General features: G+C 35.0%; 1 protein-coding gene across 3 annotated transcripts in view; it reads right to left on the bottom strand.

The window, feature by feature from the left end:
- ITFG1 (integrin alpha FG-GAP repeat containing 1) overlaps positions 1-27,874 on the bottom strand; it is a 265,097-nt gene that overhangs the window by 16,597 nt on the left and 220,626 nt on the right. For all 3 annotated transcript variants that reach the window (XR_009698047.1, XM_061174414.1, XM_061174415.1), the window contains exon 14: positions 18,170-18,248. Coding sequence is in view for 2 of the 3 variants with exons in the window: in XM_061174414.1 (XP_061030397.1) it covers positions 18,170-18,248 (79 nt within the window). In the remaining variant the exon portion in view is untranslated. The remainder of the gene's footprint in view (positions 1-18,169; positions 18,249-27,874) is intronic.

The following is a 27,874-nucleotide window of genomic DNA, read 5'->3' as shown; positions in this document are numbered from 1 at the left end:
ACTCCCAAACTTATTCTATGAGGCCACCATCACCCTGATACCAAAACCAGACACAGATACTACAAAAATAGAAAATTACAGACCAATATCACTGATGAAAATAGATGCAAAAATCCTCAATAAAATACTAGCAAACAGAATCCAAAAACACATTAAAAGGATGATACACCAAGATCAAGTGGGATTTATCCCAGAGATGCAAGGATTCTTCAATATATGCAAATCAATCAATGTGATACACCATATTAACAAATTGAAGAATAAAAACCATATGATCATCTCAATAGATGCAGAAATAGCTTTTGACAAAATTCAACACCCATGTACGATAGAAACTCTCCAGAAAGTGGGCATAGAGGGAACCTACCTCAACATAATAAAGGCCATATACGACAAACCCACAGCAAACATCATTCTCAATGGTGAAAAACGGAAAGAATTTCCTCTAAGTTCAGGAACAAGACAAGGAGGTCCACTCTCACCACTATTATTCAACATAGTTTTGGAAGTCCTAGACACGGCAATCAGAGAAGAAAAAGAAATAAAAGGAATACAAATTGGAAAATAAGAAGTAAAACTGTCACTGTTTGCAGATGACATGATACTATACATAGAGAATCCTAAAGATGCCACCAGAAAAGTACTAGAGCTAATCAATGAATCTGGTAAAGTTGCAGGATACAAAATTAATGCACAGGAATCTCCTGCATTCCTATACACTAATGATGGAAAATCTGAAAGAGAAATTAAGGAAATAGTCCCATTTACCATTGCAACAAAAAGAATAACATACCTAGGAATAAACCTATCTAGGGAGACAAAAGACCTGTATGCAGAAAACTATAAGACACTGATGAAAGAAATTAAAGATGATACTAACAGATGGAGAGATATACCATGTTCTTGGATTGTTAGAATCAATACTGTGAAAATGACTATACTACCCAAAGCAATCTACAGATTCAATGCAATCCCTATCAAATTACCAATGGCATTTTTTACAGAACTAGAACAAAAAATCTTAAAATTTGTATGGAGACACAAAAGACCCCGAATAGCCAAAGCAGTCTTGAGGGAAAAAAACGGAGCTGGAGGAATCAGACTCCCTGACTTCAGACTATACTACAAAACTACAGTAATCAAGACAATATGGTACTGGCACAAAAACAGAAATATAGATCAGTGGAACAGGTTAGAAAGCCCAGAGATAAACCCACGCACCTATGGTCAACTAATCTATGACAAAGGATGCAAGGATATACAATGGAGAAAAGACAGTGTCTTCAATAAGTGGTGCTGGGGAAACTGGACAGCTTCATGTAAAAGAATGAAATTAGAACACTCCCTAACACCAAGCACAAAAATAAACTCAAAATGGATTAGAGACCTAAATGTAAGACCGGGCACTATAAAACTCTTAGAGGAAAACATAGGAAGAACACTCTTTGACATAAATCACAGCAAGATATTTTTTGATCCCCCTCCTAGAGTAATGGAAACAAAAACAAAAATAAACAAATGGGACCTAATGAAACTTAAAAGCTTTTGCACAGCAAAGGAAACCATAAACAAGACGAAAAGACAACCCTCAGAATGGGACAAAATATTTGCAAATGAATCAACGGACAAAGGATTAATCTCCAAAATATATAAACAGCTCATGCAGCTCAATATTAAAAAAAGAAACAACTCAATCCAAAGATGGGCAGAAGACCTAAATAGACATTTCTCCAAAGAAGACACACAGATGGCCAAGAAGCATATGAAAAGCTGCTCAACATCACTAATTATTAGAGAAATGCAAATCAAAACTACAATGAGGTATCACCTCACACCAGTTAGAATGGGCATCATCAGAAAATCTACAAACAACAAATGCTGGAGAGGATGTGGAGAAAAGGGAACCCTCTTGCACTGTTGGTGGGAATGTAAATTGATACAGCCACTATGGAGAACAGTATGGAGGTTCCTTAAATAACTAAAAATAGAATTACCATATGACCCAGCAATCCCACTACTGGGCATATACCCAGAGAAAACCATAATTCAGAAAGACACATGCACCCCAATGTTCACTGCAGCACTATTTACAATAGCCAGGTCATGGAAGCAACCTAAATGCCCATCGACAGACGAATGGATAAAGAAGATGTGGTACATATATACAATGGAATATTCTCAGCCATAAAAAGGAACTAAATTGGGTTATTTGTAGAGATGTGGATGCATCTAGAGACTGTCATACAGAGTGAAGTAAGTCAGAAAGACAAAAACAAATATCATATATTAATGCATATATGTGGAACCTAGGAAATGGTATAGATGAACCGGTTTGTAGAGCAGAAATTGAGATACAGAAGTAGAGAACAAACGTTTGGACACCAAGGGGGGAAAGCGGCAGGGGTTGGGGGTGGTGGTGTGATGAATTGGGAGATTGGGATTGACATGTATACACTGATGTGTATAAAATGGATGACTAATGAGAAAAAAGAAAAAAATTAACAACAACAAAAAACCCCCAGAGCTCCTGATTTTTCTTCTAATACCTGCTCCATTTCAGTTATGGCAACTCCATCTTTCTACTTGCTCTGGCCAGTAACCCTAAATTTACAGTATTTTTTTTCCCTCATATCCCCTACCCAGTCTGCCAAGAAATCAAATATATATCCACAATCCCCAAATATCCAGAATCCCAACATTTCTACCTGCATGACTATTACTTTATCAAAGCCACCATCATTTCTAGCCAGAATTATTTTACTAGCTTTCCAATTAGTTTCCCTGCTTTAGCTCTTGCTCTTCCTATAGTCTACTGTTTCACTCAGTTTACACTCCATGCCCTCATTTAACTCAGATTTCATCTTCTACTCCTTAACCCCCTTCTTTCATTCTACTCCAAGACATTGGTCTCTCCACTGTTCCTTGGAAATTCCAGGAATGCTTACACCTTAAGGCTTCTGCTCTGGCTTTCTCCTCTACCTGGAGTATTCTTCAAAAGTTAACCATATGTATGACTCCCTTATATCCTTCAAATCTTTGTTCAAATGACATTTTCTCAGAGAGGGCCACTCTGACCACCCTACATAAAACTGATAACTCCTTCTTTATCCTTCTTACCCTGCTTTATTCCCCACCCCCACAGTAGATATCACCTCCTAACCACGACATAGTATTAAACAACTCACTTATTATGTTTATTACCTCTTTTCACCTACTAGAATGTAATCTCTATGAGGGCTGAGAAATTGGTCTGTTTTATTCACCTCTATATTATAAGAGCCTAGAACAGGCCTGTCGTATATTAGGCACTCAGTACATATTTGTTCAATGAATGAATGAATAAATGAAAGAACTTCTATCCTCCAAATGTGTCAGATCTTAGACATGTAACATATTCCAATTCAAAAATACTATATCAATTTATACCACATAGATACCAGTACAGAAAGACAGTCTACCCAAAGGTAAAGTATCAGTTATATATAAGAATTCTGAATAATTTATAATACATACATAAAAGGCATTTGTGACATCAATTATCTTCACTTTATTATGAGGAAATCAAGAGGTCAAACAATTTGACCAAAACCACATAGCTACTAAATGGCGGAGCTGGGATTTTCATTTTGGCAGCTTAATTACAAATGCCACATCCTTCATCATTACCTGTGATCCTTTTTTCAGTTGAAAAAGAAGTGTGATATTTGTCTTATTGCTCTATAAAAAGGACTTCTAATGACAGAATACCATACCCTCCCCTCCCCACCAATGTCAGTTGTTCATTTCTTTTACTGTTTGGATCTCTGTATTTGTGGGGTCCTAGGATATGACTGGTAGCCTGTAACGTTTTCTACATAGTCATTCCAGTTAACATGGCATTTGTTGATTTTGTAAATCCAGACTGTAGGGCATTTGAGCCCAATGAGCATACCTTAGGCTTTGTGATGTTCCCATTCTATACCTAAAGCCCGAGGTATTTAAGCAATTCTTCTGTGAGATGAGCCTGGTTTATCTTGTTGATCTTCTATTACAGACACCAACTTTAATACGATTTTGTTCACAGGGGATACAATTATGAACATGACAATCCTCTCTGGCTATGGACTAGCCCTTAACCGACACTAGAATAAGCTCAGGTTCTCTGGCTCATTCCAGATAGTTTAAAAAGTTATAATTGGCAGAGTGAAAAATTTAGCACTACTCTCACTGCTTGTAGGGGGATGTTAAAGAAACATCGTCATGTATTTGTCCCCTGTGGTGTGTGTCTTAAATTATATTTTCCTGTAAGAAAACGGTTAGAATATCAGGTAGGGGAAAATGTTTCTCTATGAGGAGAATTTATAATTGTGAGAATGGCAAGCTGGATAATAACAAATGGTAGACTAAAGTCAAGAAAAATTAAGCTAAGACTTTGAGAGAAAAATATGTTTTCATATTTTATGTTACTGAGTTATCAAGAGTGATTAGGATTCTATTAAAATCAATGGATAAAACAGGTATTGACAAATGATAAAATTAAAAGTTTAAAAATACTTTCATTTGCTGCTATTCTAATTTAATTGCCAACAGAGTAAGTTTCTGATATAGCTAATAAAATCTTCCTAGCTATAACAATTGTCATGGTTCTTTGTTCTTGAATGCGAACCTGGGATAATAATTTGTGTTATCTAATGTGATAAGGCTCATTGTAAATGTTTATCAAATCAGATACCTTAGCCAGAAAAATTCTAGCAGTGAAATTGGTGTTTATGATCTACTCTGATAATATAATCCTTTTCCTGATATTTTAAAATAATTTAAAAAATTTCAAACAACTTACATGTGAACTTTATAAAAAAGAATCTCTATGTCAGATGCTACATATATGTATTCTAACTCTGTGGAAGTTACTTAAAAAATCTAAGGTGACCTTTGTGGCTTCTTACTAAAATATTGAGTTGATCTCAGACTCCACTGTCCCAAATATTCTGTATAATATAGAATATCATAGGTGTTACAGTAGGATGATTTCTGGTAATATATACCAGTGACCACTTTTTAAACAATAAATTATCAACTAAGATAGAATAGTAGTCAAAGAAAACAAGTTTTAAAATGTATCAAAACAGTGATGATTTTCAACATTTAAATTCATTGCTGAAGTGTTTAGCCACTTTTAGGGACAGACAGCTAATTCCTATATATAGAACATGGTAATTGCAAAAAGCCTCCTTATTGTCAACAGGCTAAACTTACCTGCACTTCTCAACATCATATTGTAATGTGATACCAGAATTCAGAAGTGGGGAACAAAAGAGGACAAAATAGATTTGGAAGGTGAGGAGAAGCCAAAAGAAATTTTGACTGAGTATAATAAAAATATTGGAATTTAATTTTAAAATTTGGCTATAGACACTTGATATTTAAAACATTTACTAAATCATAGCTTCTTATTTTTGTCTTAAAATTCACTGATTTAAATTAAATGGATGGCAACCCACATAGAAAAAAGAAATGAAGCAGTTGTTCTCTGCTTGATGGTAAAATCTTCTACTGGCTTATATGACTAAGGCACATCATTTTTTTTGGACTTTGAGAAAAGTTAGTTTCCAGTGTAAGTGGATTCTCACTAATCACTTACTAAGTCTGTGATTAATTAGTTTGTTTATTCTATAGATATTAAGCACCATGCTATATATCAGGCACTCTGTTGACTGGCGAAGCACCTTAATCTGTGATCAAATTATAAATCTAAGACATGTTAATTTAACGTCGCTATATAAATACACCTTGGTTTTTAACAGTCCTACTTAGTAATCAGTTTAAGAACAAGAAATAGGCTGTCTTCATAGAAAGGCATAATCTATGTACAGAAAGTAGTTAATACCTTTAAAAATATGTGGTGTTACCAGGTGCTATAGAATGTGGATCCAGAAGAAAGAGCCTGTATTATAGTAAGTGAACACTATATAGGGAGTTCATGAAGCTACATGCCTAAATGCTAAATTTCTGTATTTCAGAAGTTAGGATTGTAGCAATTTATGGAAATTTTCTTAAAACAATGGTTGGCTTCTTTTCTTGGTAGTCAATGGGTGGCTTATAATGGAGAGTAAAGGAATCCACTGACGTCTGACTTAATCCTTTGGAGTATTCTGACTTATTTCTGAACTCAGCTTCTAGATAACTGACAAGGATAAAGTGATGAAATATGTGGAATCACCTCTTACTAGACTGAAAATAGTTCCATAAGAAGAGGTGCTTAGGTGCTTCCAATCTAGTGACTTAATCATTTCTATGCCCCATTCCTAGGGCCCAGCATAGTGGCTGACACGTATCAGGCACTTGGTAAATGTCTGCTCTACTAACCTGAAGGTTTGGTAGTAAACAACAAAGTAAAGTTTGTACAGTTGTTTAACTTTAGTTTTCTTTGAGGTCTAATAATATGCCATATCAATGACTGCTGTTGAAGACCTCCATTTTGGCTTTGAATTAAAATAACTTTGATATCAGCTTAAAGGCTGGAACTTGAACAAATGTGTTCCTTAACACAGGAGACCTGTGATGTGATATTATGGAAAGCACACAGGATTTGAATGCCAAAGATAGTATTCCACACTGCTTTGTTTGATCTTTAGAAAGTCCCTTGCCCTCCCTAAGCCTTAATTTGTTTATTCATTCACCTTAACATTTGCTGAATGCACACTGTATGCCTTTTACACAGAGATGAAAAAGACAAATCTTGACCTGGGGATGCTTAAACATACAACAACAGAAAAATACAACTTGAATGTTTCCTCATCTATAAAATCAGAATTACAATACCACCTACTGAATGGGTTTTATGAGACAATTACAACAACGGAACTTAACTTTTAATGTATATAAAAGTGCTTTTAAAACTGCAAAACTACAAATGTTATTTGTTATTTATATTATTATATAATCATTCCTCATATTTTCTGCTTTTTTCTTAGGTTGAATTTCAACTTGATATTAGTTCCTGAAAAAGAGTGTAACATCATTTTTTCATAGAAGTTTTTCTGATTTCTCTTTTGGAATAAATCAGGAAGCTTAGAACCCTGGTTCAAGCTTTACCTGTCAACCTACTTCCCAGTTATAAATTTAGAATGTGAGTAGTTTTCTTCCTTTTGTTAAAGTGATATATAATTCACATGCCACAAAGTCCACCAATTTAAAGTGTATAATTCAGTGGTTTTTAGTATAGTCACAAGGTTGTACAACTGTCACCACTAATTCCAGAGCATTTTTATCACCGCAAAAAGGAACCCTGGACCCATTAGCAGTCACTTCCCATTTCTTCTCTGGCCCAGTTCCTGGTAACCCTCACCTGCAAGTTCCTTTCTATTTCTATGGATTTGCTTATTCTAGACATTTCATATAAATGGAATCATGTAATATGCAGCCTTTTGTATCTGGTTTCTTTCACTTAGAATAATGTTTTACAAGGTTCATCCATGTTATAGCATGTTTCATGTTTTTAATGGGATAATATTCTATTGTACTGATATGCCACAGTTGGTTTATCCATTTATTAGTTGATGGACATTTGGTTTGTTTATTACACTTTTTGGCTATTATGAATATGAATATTATGCTATGAACATCGATGTACAAGTATTTGTGTGACATATATTTTAGATTCTCTTGGGAATATATGTAGGAGTGGAATTAATGGTTCATACGGTAACTCTATGCTTAACTTTTTGAGAAACTGAGTAATTTGATTCTGATAATTGCTTTTCTAGAGCTTAATGCACATAGCACCTAATGAAGGAATGATAAAAGCCATTGCCAGTGCATGAAAAAATAATGCAAAGGGAAACAATAAAATAAATCTACAACTCTCATAAAGCCAAACTGCATTGGGTGCTATTGCCTTTGGAGGTCTAATTTAATGGTCAGTGCTCCTGTACAGAGTTGTATTAAGGAGGTAAACTTTTCTGAGGTTATGTGCAATTATGTTCCAGCTGTCATTCTCTGGATTAAAAAGATAAACTCTGGTTTCCAAAGTGGACAGTGTGGTATAAATTAGCTAAATGGGATAGCTTGGCTTGTGCTTTAGTGCACTTTATTTTTCAAGCTGGGGATCTATACCTCTTTGAGAGGCAAACCCATAGGCCATGGCATTTTGCTATAAGCTGTGTTTTTTGGTGGTGACAAAAACCACAAGGGAGTAAAACTGTTTAGTTCTGAAATAGGGATAAAAGACACATAGCTACTTTATAAATCGAAGGTGAGAGGCAGTGTTTTTAGTTCCAAATTGCAAGATAGGTTATTTTTAATGAAACGTGATTTAAAAATAAATGTTTATTAGACTAGGTATCTGTCACATGTTAGTCAACTTGGAGAGACCTAGATGCAATTCTTGGCTATCAACAGACACAAAACACTAATATGCCTTAAATTTTTCCTTTACTAAAGTCACTTATTTCACATGTACCTTTTTCCTAGAGGACGTGACTAAAGTTGTGAAATGTCAGTAAGCACATTCTCCTAAACTCTTAAGCTTTCAACTTCTCCTTCTCCACACTTCCTTCCCTTTACTGTCTACTCAAGTCTGCACTTCTCAAACATACCTTTTTAATACTGTTGACAGGTCCATCTCTGTAAATTCTTTCATACTTGGCTCTTAAGCAAACAGAATACATTCCTTCTAGTGATTATTTATTGTTGTATAACAAACCAACTCAAAGCTTAGTGGCTTACAACCATAACCATTTTCTTTCTCATGATTCTGTGGGTTGGCTGGGCTGACTCACATGGCTGCATTCAGCTGGCAGATCAGCTGGGAGGCCTGAGTAGGCATCTCTCCTTACAATCGTTCATTCTTAAGGTGACTAGACTGGGCAGATCTCAGGGCAGCATCCCAAGAGGGTAAGTCTCAAAGTCTAAGAGCTTATCAAGGCTATACTTGTGTCATGTTTGCTAATGTCCCCTTGGTTAAGCAGAGTGAATGTGGAAGGAGACTATATTATGAGTCATTGGGGCCACTAGTGTAGCAGTTTGCACTTCAATATTCATTAAGATAAACTATATTTTTTATTCTTTTTTCTCTTTGCTCTTCAGTTTGGGAAGTTTCTATTGACATCTTCGAGCTCACTGATTCTTTCCTCGGCCATGTTCAAGCTGCTGCTGAGCCAATCAAAGGCATTCTTCATTTCTGTTGCAGTGTTTTTGTTTTCTAGCATTTCCTTTTTTTTTTTTTTCCATTTGAGCCCTTAGGATATTAATCATAGTTACCATAAATTCTTAGTCTTATAATTCCAAAATCGCTGTCATAACTGAGTCTGGTTCTGATGCCTGCTTTATCTATTCAAAATGTGGGGTTTTTTTGTTTTGTTTTTTTGCCTTTTAGCATGCCTTGTAATTTTTTGTTGAAAGCTGGACATGATGTATCAAGCAAAAAGAACTAAGGTAAACAGATCTTTAGTGTGAGGTTTTATGTTTATCTGGCTATGAATTAGATTGCATTTACTGGTTGCTGTAGCTGTAGGTGTCGGAGGCTAAAATTTCCTCTAGTGTCCTTGTTTTTGTCTCTTCTGTTATCTTTGGGTTTCCTTTTTAAATAGGGTTTGAACTTTGCTCCCCTGTTGTTATATAGGAGCCTGATTGATGTGGTGGTAAGATGTAGGGGGAGGGTAAGTGTTCCCTAGTCCTGTGATTAGGTCTCAGTTTTTTAGTGAGCCTATGACCCTGGGCTGTGACTTTCATAAGTGCTTCTCAGGTCCTTTCCCCTCTCACCTATGAAGGTGAAACAGGAAGACTAGAGGGGGGCTAGAGCTGGATACTTCATTACCACCAAGTCAGTTAGGCTCTGGTAAAAAACAAAGTTGGTTAGGTTTTCGTAAAATAATTTCCCTTGAGGGCAGGCCTTTGTTAAGAAGAACTGTAGCTCTGGGAGTATTTGAAAATGTTTATTTTCCCCCTTTCTCCTGACAGAAGCACAAGAGGATTTTTCTTAGATCTTGACCCTGAGAACCTGTGTGGCTCACAGAGGTAAAAATCATGAAAGTTTGGGTCCCCAAAGGTAGGAGTTTTTAATCTCTTAAACTAGTCTCAAACTGAGTCCCCAGAATTACCCTTTAAGTGTTCCTGCCAGTGGCTGGCCCTAGCTGTGGCTTCTGCTCTGGTAAGCTGCCATTTTATGCATTTGTCTGTCTTTCCAGTTTTGGGGGCAGCGGTTTGCCCTGTGTCTTCAATTCTCTAATGGATCTAAGAAGAGTTGTTGATTTTCATTTTGGTCATCATTTGGCTGGGGCAGGGGTGGGAATGGAAGGGAGGATGGGAGTATGATTTCCAAGCTCTTTACATGTTGGACCAGAAACCAGAAGTCCCCAATACTGTACTTGTTAAACAGAGATTTTTCATTCATTTGTTTTTTCTTTCTTTTCTTTATTTTAAAATATATTTCAAGAAATGGGCAACCAGGCCTATTTTACATTGTTTATTGATTTAAAAAAATATAAAATCTTGAAATAAATTAAGTAGCATTCATATTTTAAATTGCTACTTTTTATAAATGTACACAATTAAGTAAAAATATATTATAACGGTTAGTAAACTGCTCACTGAATTAAATTTTAAAATAAGAAATATTTTGTGTAAAGACCAATCTATACTAAATTCCAGGCCATTTGCCAAGCTATACAAAAACACTAAAGCAACTAAATAAAACCAATGGGGATATCTGTCTAGGATACTAGAGTTTTTCCTCAATGCACTTATGAAAATAAAAAGAAAATATTCAAAGATATTATAGCTTTTGTGTGTTGTTTTTAAAAAACAGAACAAGATTTTCTTTATTGACTGTCAAATTATTTCCTTTTTGTGTTGCTCCTAATAAAGTTACATTTTTCATGTTTCAACTTTGCTAATGCTAAATCTATATTACTTCTTGTTCATTTCTGATCCATATTATACACCAATCCTTCAAAGGAAGACTTCCTTCACAAAAATGTCACCTGTCAGTCAGTCCACAATGGCCTCTTATTTGAGTTCCTATTGCACTTATTGTTGCCATTAATTTGATACTTATTGCTTTGTAATTACTATTTAAGAAGTCATTTTAAAATACCTATGTCTAGCTCCTGAAATATAAAGTTCTTGATATTTGAAATATAAAGTAACAACGTCTTAATATTTTTGCACATTCATAGCACCTGGCAAAGTGTCATGTTCAGTTATCCAGGCAAATAAGGAGAAGGATATCAAATTTTTACGAAGTCTTATAGGTAATGATATGGAATCCTAGCCTTTTCTTAAGACTCCACACTCTAGACACCTAAGTCTTATAGAAGGGGCCTGTGAATAGTGAAGTCAGTCATCTTCCAGAAAGTTACTAGTCTTCTAAAAATCTTTCATTAGTGGCTTATCATCTTATTTTTTCTTGTTTTTACTCTCCAAATAAACTACAAACTTTTTGAGGATGATGAATATATTTTATACTTTTTTTTTTAAATCTTTTTTGGCTGCTATGAGTAGTTTTTTTTTTTTTTTTCCCATATTTTTGGCTGCGTCGGGTCTCAGTTGTAGCACCTGCGATCTTCGTTGAGGCATGCGGGATCTTTCATTGAGGCGCGCGGGCCTCTCTCTAGTTGTGGCGTGCAGGTTTTTTCTCTTCTCTTGTTTTGGTGTGCAGGCTCCAGGGCACGTGGCTCTGTAGTTTGCGGCATGTGGGCTTAGCTGCCCCACAGCATGTAGCAACTCAGTTCCATAACCAGGGATCGAACCTGCATTCCCTGCATTGGAAGGCAGATTCTTTACCACTGGACCACCAGTGAAGACCCTATTTTATACTTCTTAAAGTACCTCGGATCATAGCTCATACTGGTATGTTCAATAAATATTTTTTGAATAATAATAATAAAAAAAATCTTCACAGAGCAAACCACTACACTGTGGAATTTACTGTCTATATGCACAGCCCCCACTCTCAGACAACATACATATTACAAATGACTCTCATGCTCCTGAGGTTTTCACTTGTCAAATACAATCACTCTCTTGTAATTTTTATTCTCTTACTCATGTGTCTTTTTTACTTGCTCATATTTATCAATTTGTCCTTATAAGTTTCTTTTTGATTTATTCTTACTATTCCTTACCCTTATTTAATCTCATGTCCTCTTTAGTTCTCTATAAATTAGGGGTAAGTGTTGCAAAGTCACTCATCTTTGAAGATAAAGTGTATTTAAGTTTTATAACCCACTACTGTTCCACTGAAGGAGGTTATCATGCAAAGCTGGTAGTAAGGAATTCCTGATTGTCATTTCCAGGAAAGGACCAATTTAGATAAATAACAGCATAATCCTGGTTCCCCCTCCCATCTCTTATGACACTGCTGTCATTCATGTCACTTATTCATATACTATCATCATCCAGTACACTGTTACTATTATTACTTTAAACAATCTAAAAGTTATTTTTTAGATCAACTAAGAAATAAAAGGTCTTATTTTATCTTCATTTATTTATTCCTTTCTTATATAGGTATGTGTTTCTGACCCATCATACTCCTTATCCCTAAAGAACTTTTAACTTTTTTTGGGGAGCAGATCTGCTGGCGATGCTTCCCTCAGTTTTTGTTGGTCTGATAAAGTCTATTTCTCCTTTGTGTTTAAAAGAAAATTCTGCTGTATATAGAATTCTAGGTTGGTGACTTCTTCTTTCAACACTTCAAATATTTCACTCTCTTTTTTAAAAAATTAATTAATTATATTTTTGCCTGTGTTGGGTCTTCATTGCTGTGCGCGGGCTTTCTCTAGTTGCGGTGAGCAGGCGCTACTCTTTGTTGCAGTATGTGGGCTTCTCATTGCAGTGGCTTCTCTTGTTGCAGAGCACAGGCTCTAGGCGCGCAGGCTTCAGCGGTTGTGGCACGTGGGCTCAGCAGTTGTGGCTTACGGGCTCTAGAGTGCAGGCTCAGCAGTTGTGGCGCAAGGACTTAGTTGCTCCGCGGCGTGTGGGATCTTCCCGGACCAGGGCTTGAACCCATGTCCCCTGCATTGGCGGGCGGATTCTTAACCACTGTGCCACCAGGGAAGCCCGGCACTACAGTTTCTTATTTTCCTTCTTTTGGTTTTCCAGAATATGACTGTGACCCACTTGCATCTGTGTAGATGGGATTTCTAATTGCTGAATAGCTGAATAATTTGTAAACTTCCTTACAGTTTCTCAGACTCTCTGTATTTCTTGTAATTAATTAATTAATTCAATTACAATTAAATGAAGAGGATGTATCAGTACTGCTTAGAGCTATTCCATATTTTCCCTACTTCCCTTTCTCTCTTTCATTTCAGTGAAAAAAAAAAAAATCATTATTCGCCATGCCCTCATCTTTATCTCTGTGGACTTGACTATTCCTGTGAGGTCTTTACTTGATGTGAGAGTAAGGAAAGGGAATGATTCTTCTTGCAAGAATTCATTCTTTCAGATAAGAAGAATGTTATGGATAATCCAGCAGGGCATAACAACTCTTTCCATTATCTTTTTATGAATTATGATTTTTGACACAAAAATATGCCTGATTAAGTATTGCTCAAGCTAAAATTTTTGGGTATGAGAATTTAAAATGTGATGAGTAATTAAAATAAAATGACTCAAGACTAAAACATTCTTTTACGGATAATTATGTGTGGATAAATGGAACATGACTATACTTTGAAGATAATTTCAGAAAATATGCAGGTGAGAAATGAACATAAAGAATAAAATGTGTTTTGACACTGGAAGATGTAATTGACAATTACTGATTAAAATGGAGAAACCTGAAAGGTTAAAATTATAGAAAGACAATGTGCTTATATGTTACAACAAATCATTTTTTCTCAATAATCTAATGTTTGCCATCAACATGAATTTTGTTATACCTAATCCAAATGCTTTTTTGCCCTTTCATATCAGTCTACCATACATTTTAACTGCTCTTATATTTGAAGCATATGATGAAGAATGCATAGTAGGTAAAGGTTACTTATGCTTCTCTCAGGTATGTTAACAAATAGTAACATTAGAGGACTAAAGGGAAATGATTTTATAACAGCAGGGCCACATAAGCAATTTAAGAGGTAGAAAACAATTCTTGGTCTAATAGTGTTATTATTTAGAAATGACCAACAACTCCCTAATCCATACAATTTGGTCTACATGCTCCTATCTACTAAGTTCTTATTAAATATTATTTAGGAAATTCGGGTACTTATTGCAGGTCTCTGGCTAATTTACAAGAGTAGTAAATGGTTATTTAGAAAATTAATGACTCCTCTGTAATATAATTGTCTAATAACATTTGGCTATTCATGCTTTGCTAGGAAGTGGAGTAGGACCACAGAGTATTTGGTAACAGTAAGATCTGTCTACAAGCAGAAAGGATAATTAGGCCAGGCCTTTTTTGAATAACACTAAGGCATGTTATTGTCTCTGGCAGTGGCTTTCAAACTTTTTTGATCACAGCCCAGAGTAACAACTACATTTTATGTCACCACCCACTAAGAACACAGATACACAAACCCTAAAATAAAGCTTTCATGAAACAATACTAAATGTAGGATACACTTGATATTTTCTACCTTTTATTCTTTTAAATAAAAAGCCCTTAACAGAACCCATTAAATTCATTTCATGATCCACTAATGAGTAGTGACCCTTAGGTGCTCTATAAGAAAACCAGGGTTGCAGCTTCTGAAGTATTCATATGTGGTCATTCTCTTCCTAGAGTGGAAAGTTCTCTACTAGTGGGGCTGTATGGGTTGGAAGGTATAGTTTAACCAAGTAATTTTTCTTTAGATTTCAACATGCTTAATTAACATTTAAACTAGAAATTTTCATCCTTTAAAATTTGGGGCAGGTTTTCATAATAGTACTTCCTAAATCAATTAAATTAAGTGCCACTTCCCTGTTTAGAACATATATTTATGCATGAAATATAGCATATGTGTGAAATATTTTTAAAATATTTATGATTACTTATTATTAACATATTTCTCAAATTAAAAGCAATATATGATCAGTGTATAAACTAAAATGCAAAAAATAAAGAACAAAATCCCACAACCAAGAGGTATTCCTGGTAACGTTTCTATATGTCATTTTGTTTCTATATTTTTCCTATACATGGGTTCACTTAAAAACTCCACACCCACACCTACACAATTTGGATTATGCACACAGATGTGCCTCCTTCCCAAGTGTTATACCATAAACATCTGTTCATTTCATCAAAAATTATTCTAAAATATTTTGTAGGCTGGAAATTATTATAAGATATCATAACTTATTATTTCTCAATTGTTGGACATTTAGATTTTCCCAGTTTGCTATAGTCTTTTACCTTTGTTTATGATTTTTTGCCATGAAAATGTATGCGTTCATTTGATTTATGCATTTATCTTTTCTATAGATATTTTCTCCTTTGCGTTTATGCTTACAAATTCCTTCCTAATCCAGGGAAGAAGTAAATATATAATTGAGTGAGAATAAACCCAATGTTCGATTATTGTTTTGGAGTAGATTAAAAAGCAATCATGCTAAGGAAATATTTTTCCATTTACTTAAAAAAACAGCAATGTGTAGTGAATATTATTGAATGGGTTTTTAGCATCTAATAAGATATCCTACTAGGTACCAATGCCTAGTTTGTAGTAGAGGTTCAATAAATATATATTGTGAACAACAATCACTGATTAAAAAATATCTTCTATATCTAATTTTTGGTAGGTTTCAATTTGCTGTAAAATTTATCTTTTAAAAATAAAAAGGACTAAAAGTAGTAAATAGTTATAGAAATGTACCAAATAGGAAGTGAATCTCTTGAAATCTTGCTCTCCCAAGATAAATGTTAACAGTTTGATGAGTATTTTTCTAGATGTTTTTCTATGAAGTGAGAATTATTCATTTAACTGCACAAAAATATATCACATAGATCTTTACTGTTATATTGTTATATTGAAAAAAAACCCCAGCAAATTATCCAGTTACTGTGTCCACATACAAAACAATTCCAAAAGAAACTAGAACTAAGAAGAATAAAATTTTACCATTTGCAACAACATGGATGGACTTTGAGGTTATTATGCTTAGTGAAGTAAGTCAGACAGAGAAAGACAAATATTGTATGTTTTTACATATATGAAATCTAAAAATAAAACAAATAAATGAATACAACAAAATAGAAACAGACTCATAGACAGAGAACAAACTAGCGGTTACCAGAGGGAAGAGTGGTGGGGAGAGGGGCAAGATAGGGTATGGGAATTAAGAGTTAAAAACTACTAGGTATAAAATAAATAAGATACAAGAATATAATGCTCAGCACAGGAAAGGTAACCAATATTTTATAATGACTTTAAATGGAATATAATCTATAAAAATATTGACTCATTATGTTGTACACCTGAAATTAATATAACACTATAAGTCAACTATACTTCAATTAAAAAAAATTAGGACTAGCTAGATGAACAGACATGGAAAGATTTACACAATATACATTATATGAAAAAAAAAAAGAGGGAGACAAATCTTTAAAAAATTGATTTACTGTTATGATAATAAAGAAAATTTCCCCATTTTAAACCATCAGTGCATTCCCGAGGCAATCACCTACTTGATGGTCTTAAGTAAGTAATTCTTTCAAAATACAGATGAATTTAAATTGTTAGTATTTTAGACAGCATTTTTGATTGATAATTCACCAGTCAGCTAAGATTTTGCTTTTGGGTACAATGGCTTTGTATACTAGCCATAAAGTTATACTAGCTTTATGAAGTTATACTAGCTTCATAAAATGAAATAAGTAACTTCAACTTTTTTTCCCCCTGCATTCCGAAACATCTAATCTAGAACTAAAATTATGTGCATCTTGAAAGTCTCAAAGAGTTAACTGATAAAAAATAAAACCAGCTGGTCCTGGAATCTTTTATATACAGTTTAATATATATATGAATTAAAATGTAAATAAGTAATTTGTTCAAATCAACTATATCCAGATTTATTTTAAGTTTCCTTGACTGACAGTGGTACATTAACGTATTTGACTATACAGTTGACCCTTGCATAACACAGGTTTGAACTGCGCAGTTCCACTCATATGCAGATTTTTCTCAATAGTAAATACTACAGTACTATACAATTCACACTTGGTTGAATTGGAGGATACGGAGGAATGAGGGCCAACTATAAGTTATAGGCAGATTTTTAACTGCACAGAGGGTTGGTGCACCTAACCTCCCATGTTGTTCAAGGGTAAACTGTAACTGAGTCTGTAAATTTCTCCTTGAATTTTTCAGACAGTTTTTGTTTCATGGAATGTTTCTGTGCTGATGCAGTAGCATGATGACAGTATTAACTGTATACAATTAGCTTAAAAGGAAATGCACTCTGGTATATTATGTTATGCCATTATATAAAATGAAAATGGCTATATAATGAGTTCTTCCCTTTTTTTTAGTTCATTTAAAAATGGAGGAGTAACAGTAACTCTGTTTACGCATACTTCTTCATGGTTAGGACTCTAGCACTCTCAAAGAAGCATATGAATATGTTAGGATTCCTTTTCGTCCTTAGAGAATTGAAATGTTCACAGTTGTATTTATGGTGATTTGGATCGTATCTCAGTCAGCTAGCCATCTGTCAAGATCAGACATCCTTTGCCTAGTCTTATTTCCCTTTTGTCTTGATTGATTGCATTTCCCTTTATTCAAATGTAAAACAAGATTTTTCTTTATAATCATATATCAAAAAATATGATTACATAATGTTATATAAATTTGTATAATATTCCAGTTTCTAGTCCACATATGAAAAAACTAGGATTAATCTAGGAGTAGATTGGATTCCTAATTTTTACTTCTTCTAAGATGAGCTCTGTTAACTAATTTACTATTTCATACTTTGATCAAGATAACTGAAGTAAATGCTCCCAATCTCTGTTACTTCAACTGAAAAATAAGGATAATTATGTAGTTCCATACAATAGGGATATATGAAGAATTTAATGTTAATATATTTGTCATGAGGACCTTTTGTAATCTACTGATGTAAGTATACAGAAAGACAAAGTATAATATAAAAAGTGAAGATTTTATAAAGAATGTGAAAACATGATAATTTTTGTCATCCAGTTTACTTTGTTAATATATTGATTAAAGGTGCTATTATGCATATCAAGTCTTACCTGAACCATTTTTCAGATATCCATTTGCATCTACAGTTGTATACATGATATAAGGTCCAGGCTGATTCACTCCAAAGGGCTGCAATAAAAAAGAAATAGTTAAGCCTTGGAAAGTAAGTGCATCATTTGAAGTTTCTGGCAAATCTATTACAAAAAGTAAACACTCCTCCATAAAATTCTTACATAGATGGCAGTTACTTAGAGAACATGTTCATAAATAACTAGTGTTATCTATTAAAAAAACCCTGTATTAGTAGAAAATTCTTAACACTTTAAATGATTGATAGTTGTATTTATATAGTTCATTAATTTTATTAGATATTTCTAAGATCTAATCATGTCTCTTCTTTATTACATAAGGATGAGCATTTTAGGCAAAATTTTCTTTACTACTTTTGGTCCCACCTGGAATAGTTTTATTATGACATTTCTGTTGAACATAGCATTGCTTTTCCCTTCTGGAACAAACTGGGCATAGTTTACATTTTCTCAATAAATAAAATTTCTCAAAAATAAATAAAATCCATCCATAATAATCATAATAGAATAAAAAATATTGCTGAGTAGTTCCAAAACATTTTTATCTCCTGCACTAGACTTAGAGAATACATTATTTTCCACTCAAGGAAAACATCACTGGCAGAGCCTAGTTACAATGGTGAGGTTTATCTCCAACTTGTGTATTGTTCCCTATTTCTGGAACATTCCTCACACCTTGATACAATGATTTATTCTCTTTAGAAATCAAAGTTAATTAAACGGGGTACAAAGAAACCAATGTCTGCAATGGGTATCCTAAGAAGAGATGAGAAAATGATCAAGAAATGCTTTGAACACTTCGCAGAATTAAAAATTCTACTGTGCTTCCCAATAAAGTAGGGAAAAGTTAATAAAGAAGTTTAGATAGTTTAATTATGCACTACAAATGATTTTCCTTCAAGATGACAGGCAAGAAATTATTAATTTCATTGATGCTACAATTGCCTGATTGATATTTTAAGAACTTCAGAAATCCATTTGCTTCAATGACCATGAGAAAACAGGTTGCTACAAGAATGGAATTACTCATAAGACATTACTAATTGAATAAGTTTCATAATAGACTATCACACAAAAAATAAAAACAAACTTGTTAATGAAGTATTTTTATGTAGAAAGAAGCATATTATGCTTTGTACAACATACTACTTCCATGAAAGAATTACCAAAATTCTATATCTATATTGCTGTTTGTAGATAGGCAAAAGAAAGCATTTTTTCTTTAGATATGCATGTTTTTAAAAAAATTAAAGTACAGTTGAAAAAGTGAAGTATATTGTGTTAGTTTCAGGAGCACAGCATAGTAATTCAGTTATTTTTTCCCATATATTCCTTTAAAGGTTATTAAAAACAAGATAGTGAATAAAACTCCCTGCTTCTTCTCTCCTCTGGTAACCTTAAGTTTGTTTTCTACGTCTATGAATCTGTTTCTGTTTTGTATATAGATTCATTTGTATTACTTTTTAGATTCCACATAGGAATGATATCTTGTCTTTCTCTGTCTGACTTACTTCACTAAGTATAATATTCTCTAGGACCATCCATGTTACCGTAAATGGCAATATTTCGCTCTTTCTTATCGCTGAGTAATATTCCATTGTATGTATATACACCACATCTTCTTAAGCCAATTGTCTGTTGATTGGGTTATTTATTGTACATGTTTTGGCTATTGTAAATTGTGCTGCTATGAACATTGGGGTGCATGTATCTTTTTGAATTAAAGTTTTCCTTTTTTCCAGATATATAACCAGGAGTGGAATTGCTGGATCATATGGTAGTTCTATTTTTAGTTTTTTAAGGACCCTCCATATTGTTTTCCACAGTGTCTGCACCAATTTACATTCCCACCAACAGTGTAGGAGGGTTCCCTTTTCTCCACACCCTCTCCAGCATATACTATTTGTAGACTTTTTGATGATGGTCATTTTGACTGGTGTGAGGTGATACCTCATTGTAGTTTTGATTTGTATTTCTCTAATAATTAGTGATGTTGAGCATCTTTTCACGTGCCTGTTGGCCATCTGTAGGTCTTCTTTGGAGAAATGTCTACTTAGGTCTTCTGCCCATTTTTTAATTGGGTTGTTTTTTTGCTATTGAGCTGTATGAGCTGTTTGTATATTTTGGAAATTAAGCCCTGGTCGGTCACATCATTTGCAAATATTTTCTCCCATTATATAGGTTGTCTTTTTATTTTGTTGATGGTTTCCTTTGCTGTACAAAAGCTTTTAAGTTTGATTAGTTTCCATTTATTTTTCCTTTTATTTCTTTTGCTTTGAGAGACTGATCTAAGAAAATGTTGCTATGATTTATATCAAAGAATGTTTTGCCTATGTTCTCTTCTAGGAGTTTTATGGTGTCATGTCTTATATTTAAGTCTTTAAGCCATTTTGAGTTTATTTTTGTGTATGGTTTGAGGAGTGTTGTAACTGATTTGTATGCAGCTGTTCAGCTTTCTCAATACCACTTGTTGAAGAGACTGTCTTTTCTCTACTGTATATATATATATTTTTTTCATGTTGCTTCTGAAATCCCCAGTTGTTTAATTTTTATATAGAATCTAGGTCTCTTAGATCCATAAAATCTATAGGCAAGAAGGCTATAGGGAATTACCATAAATTAGCTGGGCTAATGGAATAAATAAAAGGAAAGTTTTCATCTAATTATCTGGACAACATAGACAGTGTTAAGCTAACTGTCTAGTCTTATGGCTCTAACACTTGCTAATTAGCATAACTGCTTGAATTATCTCCCTTAATAAATTTAATTTTTAGTGAAATTGACCCTAAAACACTCCTTTTGGAGGATAAAATAGAGTTGGTGTGGAAGTCTAAACAAATTTTATACTTTTCATTTTTTTATTCAGTTATCCTATTTTATGAGCAAGTGGAATTTCTAAGTCTTTCTGTGAATTTAGTCTCTTCTGATGTCATGATCAAATATCATCAAAATGCAGTGTCCCAGCTAGAGAAGTGAGGATTGTGTTCAGGCACTGAATATTGGTAGAGCTTTAAGTGAAGAATTCACTGTGCATATATAGCATTTACCAGGTCTCAATGAACTCTCTTTAGTATTACCCTGATCTCAGTGAATATGCTGAGAATTTTAGATTCCTAGAAACAATCATAATAAAGCCAAAGTTTATTGAACATCTATAATGTGCCAGATACAGTAGTAATAACTTTATATGCATTGGCTCAACAGTCTATTATATCCATTTTCGAGATGAGAAAAATGAGGGCTTTGCACAGGGCCCCATGTCTAGTAAGTAGCAGTCAGGAATCAAACGTAGGTAGTCTGGCTGCAGGGTCCAAACTCTTAAACATCGTGCTGTACTGATAGGCACTGATAATAAAACTGGAAGCAAGCACTTTTTGAAATGAATATGTGGCATTTTCACAAAAACATGAAGCTCTATTTATAATTCTTCAGGATGCTGGCAGTTCATCCTGTGTAGCATTTAAAAGTCCTTTAAAATAACAACTTTATAATTTGGTCTTATCCCACAAATTGAACACTATTCTCACTGCCCCCCAAAACACACCTTTCCTGTATTTTTGGGATTCTTTGACCTTCAAAGTAGGATATGCTCTCTTGGTTCCCTTGCATGTGAATAATTGCTGCAGGTGATAGGACAACCTGGGTGGCTTTTAAGCTACATATGAATAAGTTTTGAATGGGATGCTCTCTCAAAGGGATTTTTCTTATAGAATCCAAGGCAACTGGATTGTAGCCCAAGGCAATCCCTGCAGGGGTTGGTTCGAATTTCCCATGCTTGCTGATCCTGCATATACATCTCACAGAAAACTGTGCGATGCTAAATTTTAGCTCCTTCGGCTTCTGTGACCTAGAGTAAAGTAGTTTTCCATGCTGGTACTTCTTCCTGGGGTAGTGTGTATGTTCAGTAAAGAGTCCTGTTGGAAGAATTTGTGTTGGGCCGTTACTTTCCTTGCTTCAGATGGGATGGAGGCCTCCCACAGCACACGCACTCCCTGAAGCCAATGGACTGGTGGGAGCTGCAGGAAGCAAAAAAAAAGCCCACCCAGTTTCTGGGGGTGGGGTGGGAGCCTGGATTCAGTTATTAATCAGGAGTTCTTGAGACAGGATGGACCGTAACCCATTGTTGTCCCCAGGAAAGAGTCTTTAAGAACTGCTCATTTTGGACTGTTCTTTAGAGATACTCAACACAGGTCTTAATTGATATTAAACCTCTCTGTGATTCCTCCTCTGTCCGGTTGTCACTCTGAGATGACAGGACCTGAACGTTCTCAAATTTATTAGCACAAACCCACAGCACGCTGTAGAATGAGAGAGAGAGAGAGAGAGAGAGAGAGAGAGAGAGAGAGGCAAAGAAGAAGAGGAAGAAGAAGAAGAGGAAAAGGAGAAGGAAGGGGGAGGGGGTGGGGGAGGAGGAGGAGGAGGAGGAAGGGGAAGAGGAAGAAGAAAAGGGGGGGAGGGGAGAGAGAGAGACGTGTTAATCAGGAGCACACCCATCACACGCAGACAGGATGCAGTGGAGGCAGCAGGCTTGTGGCTGTCAGTGATTGGTCAGGTTCTTGCAGTCCAGGAATATTCTGGTTTTCTTTCTTCCTCTCTTCACCTGTGTCTGATAAGTTTAGAAGCTGAGGAGGGAGGCAAAGGCTATTGTACTAGCTTTTGGTCCCTCCAACTTCCATTGTATATTCTTGCCTCCTCTGTAGTAGATTAGCTGACCATAGATGGGTGGGTTCATTTCTGGACTCTCTATTCCATTCCATTAATCTGTGTGTCTGTTTCTGTGCCAATACCAGGCTGTTTTGATTATTTTAGCTTTGTAGTATGGTCTGAAGTCTGGGGGTGTTATACCTCCAGCTTTATTGTCCTTTCTCAAGATGCTTTGGCAATTCTGGGTCTTTTGTACTTCCATATAAATTTTAGGATTATTTGTCCTAGTTCTGTGAAAAATGTCATGGGTATTTTGATAGGGATCACATTAAATCTGCAGATTGCTTTGGATAGTATGGCTGTTTTAACAATATTAATTCTTCCAATCCAAGAGCATGGGATATCTTTCCATTTGTTTGAATCATCTTCAATTTCTTTATCAGTGTTCTACAGTTTTCAGCATATAGGTTTTTCACCACCTTGGTTAAGTTTATTTGTAAATATTTTATTTTTTTGATGTAAGTTTATATGGGATTTTTTTTTTAACTTTCTCTTTCTGATATTTCATTATTAGTATAAAGAAATGCAACAGATTTCTATATATTAATCCTGTATCATGCTAACTTGCTGAATTCATTCATTAGTTCTAACAGTTTTTCTGTGGAGACACTAGGGTTCTCTACATAGAGTATAATGTCCTCTCAAATAGTGACAGTTTTACCTCTTCCCTTCCGATGTGGATAGCTTTTATTTCTTTTTCTTGTCTGATTGCTATGGCTTGGACTTCCAATACTATGTTGAATAGAAGTGGTGAGAGTGGGCATCCATGTCTTGTTCCTGAATTTAGTGGGAAGGCTTTTAAGTTTTCACCACTGAGTATTATGTTGGCTCTGGGTTTGTGATAAATGGCTTTTATTATGTTGAAATACGTCCCCTCCCACTTTGGTGAGAGTTTTTATCATGAATGGATTTTCAATTTTGTCAATGCTTTTTCTGCCTCTATTGAGATGATCATACATGTGGTTTCTGTCTTTCCTTTTATTAATGTGGTGGACCACATTGACTGATTTGTGTATGTTGCATCATCCTTGTGACCCTGGAATGAATCCAACTTGATAATGGTGTATGATCCTTTTTCTGTATTGTTGGATTTGGTTTGCTAATATTTTGTTGACGATTTTTGCATATATATTCATTAAGGATACTGGCCTGTAATTTTCTTTTTTGTAATGTCTTTGTCTGGTTTAGGTATCAGGGTGATGGTGACCTCATAGAATGAATTTCGGAGTGTTCTTTTCTCTTCAATTTTTTGGAATAGTTTGAGGAGGATAGGTGTAAGTTCTTTGTATACTTGATAGAATTCCCCAGTGAAGCCGTCTGGTCCTGGACTTTTGTTTGCTGGGAGTTTTTTCTTTCAATTACACAATCTATTCCACTTCCAGTGATTGGTCTGTTCAAATTATCTGTTTCTTCTTGACTCATTTTGGCAGGCTGTATGTTTCTGGAAACTTGTCCATTTTTTGGAAGGTTGTTCAACTTGTTGGCATATAGTATATATGCCATAGTATTCTTCTATGATTTTTAATATTTCTGTGCCCCAGTCTGTCTCTGCATAGCTAGACTGAGTCTTTTCCCAGATTTCATGCCAAGCTGTGGTGTGGAGTGAGTGGGGCTGGGGTGTTTGCCCCTTTCAGTTGGAAAGGGCAGCAAGGTGGCAGCCACCAGTGCAAGGCTCTCTCCGCCCTGACAGTTGGCAAGCCAGCACATGTGCACTCCTTGTGAGTAGAGTCTAGGCTTCTCCAGCCCTTTTGTCCATCTCAGCAGACTTCCCAGCAGGCAAGGGGGTTTGTCTCCTCCGTGCAGGACCCCAGGACTGGAATGCCGAGATTGTGGCTCAACTAGCTTGCTCCTCAGGGCAAGGGTCAGCCTGTGTGGACCTTCTCTTCCTTACAGATCCCTCACAGGGGTGCAGGTCCCAACCCAATGCCTTTTTTTCCCCATCCTACCCGGTTACACGGAGATCTTTCTTGCAGCTTTGGTTTTCTAGGAGTTCTTCTGCTAGTTTCCAGTTAGTTTTCTGTGAGAATTGTTCCACAGGTAGATGTAATTTTGATGTGTTTGTGGGGACAGGTGAGCTCCAAGTTCTACTCTGCCATCTTGATTCCTGCATATATATGCAGTTTTAAAGCAAATCACAGTTAACGTCATAGTTTAACTTCTATTCAACTATCTTCTTCATGCAATTATTCCTTTTTTCCTTTATAAGTTTTATCATATACATAAATGTTCTAATATATTTGGTTATGCCTATTTTAAGTTTTTATGTAAATGGAATCATACTGTATGTATCCTTCTGTGACTGTTTAAAAAATACATTAATTTGAGACTCATCCATGATTAAGGATGAGTAGCTGTAGTTCACTTTCACGGCTGTAAAGTATTCCACTGCATGATTATAGCATAAATATTTTTCATTCTTTTGTTGATCAATGCTTGTTCCCATTTTTTTTTTTTGCCATGATAAACACGGCATTCTTACGTATGTCACCTGATGTACAAGTGCAAACATTTATCAGGGGTTATGTACCCAGAGGCAGAACTGTAAAGTCATATGATATATGCATCTTCAACTGTACCAGGTAGTATCTATTCTTTTTCTTACTGAGGTGGTATTACCAGTTTATACTCCCACCAGCTGTAAGTTGCTTCACATGCTTAGCAACAAACATTGCTAATGTGGTATACACTTCTTAACATAAATTATTTCATCTCTCCTAGGTTTGTTTCTTTGGAATAGGGTATGCCTTTTAATACTTTAAACCTGTCTCATTGCAATGAAGCTTGGAGATAATACTTATGAGGCTATATTTATCACAGTGTTATAACCTCAAATTTATTTTATTACCCATAGTCTAGTCTATGTACTGGAAGATTGGTATCTTGGGCTATAAGTATTGTTTTTTGTGAACCTTCCCAATTATACTCTTGAATATTTTTTTCTAATTCACATTTGGAAAATTTCATACTACTATTCATAGTATCTTATTTTACAGATTTATATAGGCTTTTCCCTTTTGTCCTATAGTCAATTAAAAAAATCAGGTAAGCAAGTCTCTGTTATGAGTCCTAAAGCTGAAATTAACTTCTCACCATGCACCAGTTACTCTGATATTGAAAGACAAGGTCCAGAAATCCAGACTTGATTCCTCTACAAAGTGGTTCTCAAAATGTGGTGCAAAGACCCCTGAAGTCCAAAAATCCCATTGGTAAAAGGGTTGGTAATTAGCAGTGGCACTAAACTATGGTTATTCAGACTTGGGTATTAGCCAACATTCTCTTGAAAATGACAAATTGAATGTCACTTTTGCGACAATAATTGATAGTATTTGTTGCTACTGATAAAATTTGAGCTTATAAATGAAACTGGAGTTATGGAAGACTTGTATCCACCACCATGAGTCTGACACATTAAAACCTACAAACTTTACTTATGGGATCAGTAGTGATATTAACAAATGTGATTTTTAAATAGTATGTAATGAAATGTGTTAAAATTGGGAAGATATGCATACCTCAGTAAACTAATATTTTCCAAATGGCCAATGCATGATGTTACAAAACCATGCATACATGAAAGATCATTCAAAGTACAAGACAGACCAATGGATTTTGAAGTAATAGAGTAGGGGAGAATCACTTCTAGATCTAGTAAGGACCAAAAAAAATCTCCTTCATAAAAGAAATAAGAACACTGTCAAAAATTGTTAAAATAAATTTTTTTTTGCAAGAATCAAGGAGTATCTAAGAAAAATGACTGAATCTCAATAAAAGAGTGTTTATTGTTTTTTAATCTGCCCTATTCCCATAACCCCTCCCCAGCTCTGAAGTAGTCCTGAAGACCAATAGCTTTGCTACTAAGGTAGCTTTGAAAATGAACAGCTTAGCAGCAAAGGGAGGGGTGGATCTCCCTAATGTCCCATCCTCAGAGAATTATCACTATTTGACCTGTCTGGCAGTTCCCTGAAAAGGTCCATTCTCAATATTTGTCTTTATTTGGCCAGACTGAGAGCTTGCTCAGTGTGAACAGCTCTATCAAACTGGAAGTTTATTAAAAACAATCATTAGCAATTGTTTTTATTGATGCTGCCTGAGACAGCGATATCAGTTTGGGCTAATGAGCGGTTGACCAAATCTTAAAAGAAAAAATGTGAATGAGACGTTCAAAGGGAACTTTGAAAAGCTCTCACATACTCCTGGGAATCTAGAAGTCCACACATATATGTAACCTGTTTTCAGACAAAAGAACTGAGAAGGCCCTAATCTCTCAATCTTTTATTTAAGAAAAACTGTGTCCACTCATAGCTGACAATTAAAACTTACTGAATAAGGACTTCATGGTTATATACAATAAAGAATAAAGACTTCACAGTAATAATCCACGAAAGTCACTGGACAAACAGCAGCAACAACAACAAACTTAAGGGGGGGATTTTCAGGGTGAACACATTATTTATAATGTCCAGTTCTCAACAACAAAATATTATGACACACACAAACAGGAAAGTATGTTTCATACAAAGGGGAAAAAAAAGCTGTCAACAGAAATTTCCCCCAAGGAAGCATAGATGTTTGACTTACTAGGTAGAGACTTTAAATCAGCTATTATAAATATGTTCAAAGAAAGTAAAGGAAATCATGTAAAGAATTTAAGGAAATTATGAGAACAATATCTCACCAAAATGGAATATCAATAAAGAGATATAAGTCATACACACAAAAAATCCCACACTAATTCTAGTGTACAATAACTGAAATAAAAAATTCACTAGAGAGGCTCAATAGTAGATTTAAATTAGCAGAAGAAGGAATCAATAAAATTGAAGATATGTCAATTCAGATTATCCAGTGTGAGGAACAGAAAGTAAAATGAGAAACATAAAGAAAATGAACAGAGCCTCAGAGACCTGTGGGGCACCATCAAGAATATCAACAATAAGAGTCCCAGAGGAGAGGAGGGGAGGA

The sequence above is a fragment of the Eubalaena glacialis genome, chromosome 18, assembly GCF_028564815.1.
Source record: "Eubalaena glacialis isolate mEubGla1 chromosome 18, mEubGla1.1.hap2.+ XY, whole genome shotgun sequence".
Classification (NCBI taxonomy): domain Eukaryota; kingdom Metazoa; phylum Chordata; class Mammalia; order Artiodactyla; family Balaenidae; genus Eubalaena; species Eubalaena glacialis.
Note: the sequence above shows the minus strand (reverse complement) of the source record. Positions and strands in the feature narration are given on the sequence as shown.